Here is a 6749-nt window from a genome sequence, read left to right as displayed (position 1 = left end):
CTGTCCCAGTGTCCCACTTGACTGCATCTATTCCTGTCTATTCAGTCCTGGCTGAGTCTCATGGGACAGCCTGAATTTCTCAGTACTCTCGAGTTTTAATTGATGCTGACGACACTATTAAACCACCGGCGTCTTTCCCTTTATCTTATCCTGTAATACAATTAGACAGGCCGGATGAGCCAAGTGGCTGTTAATAGCAATGAACCTCACCTCTATCTAAAAGGTATGTGGATGGTCATGATAATAGTAACTGTATTTCAGAATAATATATTTTTTTTATTGACCAAGAAATAGTGTTTCTGCTTTTTCCTTCTCACGGTCTTGAGAACATGTATATATTATAATATTTACTAAAAGCTGTGTTTTTCATTTTTTTTCAGCCTGTCGTTGTGTTGTTTTTTTGGTGATGTTTTGTTGAATTATTATGCACAACCAAGAAAAATAATGACACAATAAAATATTAACATATTTTCCAGTAAATTGAACAGAAACATTTCTCTTTTTTCAGCCACGAGTAATAGATTGGACTCTCATTACCGAAAAAGGAAACTATGAATGAATGAATATGTAATGAAACTAGAAATGCCCATAAAATAAAATACATTCCTTTGCCACACTTTGTTTGCACTTTTTTACCAATGTCATTTCTTTACCATATTCATACAGTTATCAATGTTCATGCACAAAATCTGTCAAATCGCTAAACAAATTTAAATGACTGACTCAAATCAAGACTTTGTTTTGTCGACACAGAATAATTTACACAGAAATCGGACACACTTGGACAACGTCTTATACTTCAACAAATATTTTTGTACACTCAGACAACTAGGAAGATAAGGAAGCACTATGTTATGTTATTCTGATGATTCGCCTCTGATCACATTGAACATACAATACAGTCTGTCTGCAGTAATTATGTTCCATGTGGGTGAAGTTGAGGTCTAATACTTGAAGGCTCTGCTATCCTACATTAAGGGTAACTGGTGCAGGTACTGGGTGCTTCGTCATGACCAGAGACACAAAACATCTTCAAAATCGTTGGAAAGGGGGTGTGAACCGATAAGTGTTATATAGTAGGGACTGGTATCAGTCATGCCCAAACAAATCATTTATTTACGTTCCCATAAATCCGTCCCTTTCTCTTGAAACCAGATTACCAAACAGATCAGATTTGAGAGTCAAGAGTAATCTGTCCATTGCATTGTGTGAGTAGCCAATATGGCACATTAAATATGTTTGCATAAGATAATACATTTGCCTTTTGGCTATCTGGTGACCAGGACAGGAAGTGGATTAATGATGAGCTTGTAGGACACAGCAAGGGTTTGACTTAAAGACAGGCCTTGATCCTTGATCCTTACATCTACAGGCCAAGAACAGGAAGTTCAGTATTCACTTCCTGCGGGGATCATGCCCCATACTGACATGCTGATGACGTTTATAAGAACCATCGCCTATGTAACTAGTAACCAGTATGAAAAACAGTGTATCTAATGTACCTCCTTTATCAAAATGATCTGCCATCACTCATAAAAGTAGCTCATAAGCACTGAAATGGAACCTAAATGTGCACATTTGGTCAGATTATCTGTGCGATCAAAATAGCACAGTACAGGACTGACTTTTGCCCTTGTCTGAGCAGGCGGCGCAAGCTCAAATCCTGGTAATCCTTGACAACAAAATTACACTAATACTCTTGATCACTACTGACACGCCCATGATGCATGAAGATTCCTGCTTCGGTGCCATCTAATGCATTCCTTGTGACTGGACAGAGAAAATGTGCTTTTTCTGACAACAATACCACTTTGATGCATGTCACATTGAAGAGCTTTGCAAAATATGTAGTTCATTAATAGCTCTTCCAATCAGAACATTTCTTTACAAGCGTCACATTCCTGTTAAAGTGATTAAAGTGTGATATTGCTTTGTTAATCATTTCAGTGTCAAACATCTATTTCAGTTTAGCCGGAATTTGTTGTGGCAGAGTGTTATTCTTGGAAACAGACAACAAGCAGTCCGGCGGGAAGCATCTTGTCCATTTGACAGAGAAATCATTATCCATAGCATGCAAACAGCACCTACTGTAAAGCTGAAGCTTAAAGCTTATCTCAACTTGCTGCTGTCTCCATTCCCCCCTCCCAGATTGTTTATTTTAAATCACATAGGCTCAGAGTTGGAGGCAGATGGGGTCTTACAACCCGTGGGTGATAAGGCCATTTAGGGCAAGCAAGGTTGCAACTAGTGGGCAGCTGAATCCTCGTTCTCGTGGATAATTTGCGTTCCTCTGGACCGATAGTGGATTTCATCATCAGACTCCTCTGGCTGGGGTGTGAAGCAGTTGTCAAACTTACGCCTCAGGCGTTTCTTGAGCTGGAAGGAGCGCTCTGTGTTTGAAAATGTGTATTCCTGTTCCTTCAGTTTGGCATAATAGTCTGAAAACTTGTTGAACAGGATGGAGATGGGCATGCCATTGAGGATGATGCCGAAAGAGATGCAGCCGAACGCCACACAGCGGCCGAGATAGGAGATAGGGACAACATCTCCATAGCCCACGGTAGAGATGCTCACCTGTAGAAAGAAAAAAGCAAAGTGAGTTAGGTTACAAGCATGATCTGCACTCTGCTTTACTATCTGAAGAAGAAGATGCAAAAGGAAAGGGAACCCCATGCTCATTCTCAATGTGCCTTTCAGTCAGCTCAAAAATGCCCCTTAACCAGGGAGAGTCAAATAATTAAAATGTTTCTTGTAATGATCAGTTGGCGTGTTGCAAAGTTGAGAATGAAAAGAATCAAATAAACCTCCAAGAATGCACTGCAACACTTTCCATCTCTCGAATGCAATCACTGTCTCTGGCCACAAACAAGACGCATTACACCGTATTAGAGGGGATTAGACACATATAAGTTAACAGCTGCCACCAGATAAAAAAAAACAAAGGTCCTGAAATGGGCGTGCAGACACAGAGCACCACAAGTTTACTTGAATACTAATGTAAAATGAAGCCAGTCAAATTTGGGGATGTTGTTATTATTATAATGAACAACACCAAAACTAATTACCACATCTTATTTCTTACCATAGTTTGTCATGTAAAAATAAGCTTTGAGTAGAAAGAATCCAAAACACTGGTGGAGCCTTTGAATATATACTCCTGCATAATGTCAAATAGCTAATTATCTAAATGTACTGAACCCTATTCTATAATTAATGCCAATGTGTCCAATAAAATTATATTAATTAGAATTAGAAAGGTGTAATCTCATGCAATTTCTTCAGAAATTTGGGAAAATACACTTTTCTTGCTCAGAGTTAGATGAGAAGACTGATATCTACCACTCTCATAAACAGAAATGTAAAAACAACCAATCAAATGCTTTGCCACAAATGCCACTAAAAAGAGGAAACTGATGTTCTTGTTTCTTTTGACGTAACAGGTGTGCTGCCCAGCGAAGATAAGAATTTAGTTATTTTTGTCAAAAAGCAATAGTTGATGCTTAAGCAGAGGCCAGTTTGGTGGCCCTTACCAGCCAGTCAGTTAAGATGTTGTCCAAAAAAGCACAATGTCGGACTTTGCCTTGTACTGTGCCGTTTTATCTTGCTCTGAATAGGGAGGTAACACTAATCGTGGTCAGCCTAATCCTTGACAACTGAGTGACACCACACTGCTGGGTCATACTGATACACCCCCTACTGAGCTCCTCTTCTGTCTCTTCAGTAGTCAAGGGCAAGACTCAAGCAAGGTTCATAACCGAGCTAATTGATTCGGAAGAAGAAGCAGCCATTAAGAGCTGGTCAAATCCTCTAAATGCTGTGCTATATTCTTTGCTCCATTAATTAGGCAAGGCTAAGATAGGATGAACTTTATAGATCCCTAAAGGGAAAACTGGTTTGCCACCACAGACACAATATACAAAATATGTCATCTACACAATAGATAACACCGCGTCAGTCATTGAAGGGAAGTGCATACTGCCCTACAAAGTGCAGTAACTACGAAAAATGTATGCTAAAAAAATGGTTTTAAAGTTTGTTTACTGTCCTACCAACTCAATATATTGGCACAATAATAATGGATTATGGTTTACTAGTTAACCATTTAATTATTTTTATCCAAATCAATCCTAACCTCAATACTTTCAGGCCCACAATTGTGCATAAATCATGTTATTAGTGATTTCGTAGTTGCTGCGCTTTGTAGAGCAGCATAATTCCATTGCAACAACAAGAAGGTCAATATAAAGCCAAGAATGCAGTCAGTAAGTAAGATATTAAAGCACATAACCACCTTGTGCGCCTTGTAATGATGTGCCTCCACCAAACAGTCAATTTGCAGTTTACACCCATATCTGTCAATGCCATAACTTCATCATTTTTTATCATTTGTGTGAAATGTTGTCATAATAAACATGTGACCTCCAAAATCTAAGTAGTTTATCTTTGAGTCCAAGGGGAAGTTTGTGCCTATCTACCTGTATATGAACATATAAATAATTATTTGTCTTCACACGTGTGTTTAAGTAAGCGCATGCATTTATAATATGTTGGAGGATTTTTTCTTTTTTTTCTTGTTGTTTGTGTTTTGTTTTTTTCTTCTTCTTCATGTGTTTATTACATTCTAAGGGAAAACTCACTTTACGGTAAAGTCACCAAAAAAGGCACTGCCTATATAAAGAAAAAAGAGCCCAAATTCTGATGCAGTCTGGTAAAAGAAATGTAAAGAATTCTGAATTGGATGTTGAAGTTTATCTCACTCACCGCAGCCCACCACCAGGCATCAGGTATGCTGCTGAATGGTGTCCCCGGCTGGTCCACCTCCACAGAGTGCATCAGGGCAGAGAAGGTGAAGATGCCCATGGCAATGAACAGAAACAGACAGCACACCTGAATAGTGACAGAAGAGCACATGTCAACAGCACTGCCCATTCATATTTGGATATGGGACCCTTCCAGTCACATAACAATTTTAAGCTTTCTCATGACTCCCCTTATACCTATATATATATATATGTATTATTACAAAATGTACATACAGTATTATGAACATGACCGGCCAATATACAGTAGTTTCCAAGAACCACTGAGTCAAGAATGATTTGGTTGTTTGGATAAACTTTCCTTTACAGAAGAACCTAGTGTTACTTGTGTAAGATCTTTCGCACCACAGGTGGCAGCACTGAGGGGGAACAGTAGTAAGTTGGACAAAAGAAAAGTAGAACAGAGGATCACAGGTTACAGAGCTACATTAGCGTTCATTTGGAGTCCAATTTTGACTCTGCTTTGAGCTCTGTTTTGGTCTCCACCAACTTGTGAGGCAAATATCGGCCGTTTTGGCTGCAAAATGCTGCAAATTTGAGTTACCTGTGTGCAATATATTTATGTGTGCATGGCCTCTCAGTAAATGTATTTTTTGTCTCTGTTAGATTTGTCTTGTTTGATACTCCTCCATACCTGCTCAGAGCACTGTCGGATAGTAAAACCAAATGCCCTCATGCCTGTGGAGTGACGGGCAAGCTTCAGGATACGGAAGATGCGCATCAGCTTGACGACCTTGAGCACCTTGCTGACTTTACTGACCCTCGCCATGGCCTTCAAATCTTCCTTTGCCCCTACATCTTCTGAATCCATGACAAATGTCTCAAAAATGAGCTGGAGGAAGTAGGGCATAACAGCCACCACATCAACAAAGTTTAGGGCACTCTTCAGAAAATGTTTGATGTTGGATGTTGTGAGTAACCGCAAAAAGTACTCCAACGCGAAGAAAACGATGGAAGTTACCTCGACCCACTCCATGTAGGTTCTGCCAGCAAGTTTGTACTGCTTGAGTTCCTTTACCGTATTCATCGTCATGGCAACAATAGAGATAAGAACAAAGAGGCTGGAAAACACAGCAAAGCCTTTGGCTGACAGTGAGGAGTAAGGATTCTCCATCAAGTCCCAGAGGATCTTTCGCAAACCTCCAAGAAACATGGTCTTGTATCCCTCGCCATCCTGGTGAGGCTTAATCTCGTCAATCAACTCTTGGTTCACCTTCAGTTGGTCTCTGATGTCGTCCACTTTTTCCTCAAACAGAATGCGGCAGCACCTGAGAAAAAGATAATTTACTGTCTATTTTTAGAAGAGCTTATCATGCTTGAAATACACAAACAGCAACAGACCAACCATACACATAGAGAGTATTAAGTATCTATAGCATACCTGGGAGTGTCCTTCAGTCTCAAACCCCAGAATGACATCTCTTCCTCAAAGTTGATAGGGCAGAGACCATCCATCACCCACAGCACATTACTGCAATAAAAGTGGAAAATGTAGTGGAAAAACATGGGGTCTCTGTCAAAGAAGAACTCGTCGTTCCGAACATTGTAGTCATCGCAGAGCGTCAGGCGCTTGACAGGATCATTACAGAGGGCAAGGGCTCCAATCCTGGTTTTTGGGTGTTTGAGAACCAAATGAATTGGGATGTGAAACACCTTTCCACCTATGTTGAGGTTTACAATGTTTGATTTCCTTCGGATTTGTGCAGGTTTTTTCTGATCTTTTTTTTCACTTTTCTTCTCATCAGGTGCATCAAGGTTGTCCATAGATGTCCATGCTTTCACAGAGCTCTCCTGAGAAAAGGGGAATTCACACTCCTGTTCTTCAATGCTTTGTGAAAAACTCATCTCCCGTTTTATGGTCGCAAAAAGACTGGAGCGACGCTTTTTCAGCACTTTCAAGCTGGGCTTCAAGCTCGGCTTGGACTCCAT

The 6749-nt window shown here is 40.0% G+C and overlaps 1 protein-coding gene across 1 annotated transcript; it reads right to left on the bottom strand.

Moving 5' to 3' along the window:
* Window positions 1–2244: 2244 nt before the first annotated feature.
* Window positions 2245–6749, bottom strand: LOC310957901 (potassium voltage-gated channel subfamily V member 2; the record flags this gene model as incomplete). Its single annotated transcript, XM_083928641.1, has 4 exons — window positions 2245–2574; window positions 4762–4887; window positions 5455–6088; window positions 6202–6749. The coding sequence occupies 4 exons, from the start codon at window positions 6747–6749 to the stop codon at window positions 2245–2247; spliced, it is 1638 nt and encodes a 545-aa protein (XP_083784767.1).

The sequence above is a fragment of the Echiichthys vipera genome (genome assembly GCF_963691815.1).
Source record: "Echiichthys vipera genome assembly, chromosome: 15".
Classification (NCBI taxonomy): domain Eukaryota; kingdom Metazoa; phylum Chordata; class Actinopteri; order Perciformes; family Trachinidae; genus Echiichthys; species Echiichthys vipera.
The sequence above is the reverse complement of the archived record's forward strand: the minus strand, read 5'-3'. Positions and strand labels throughout refer to the sequence as shown.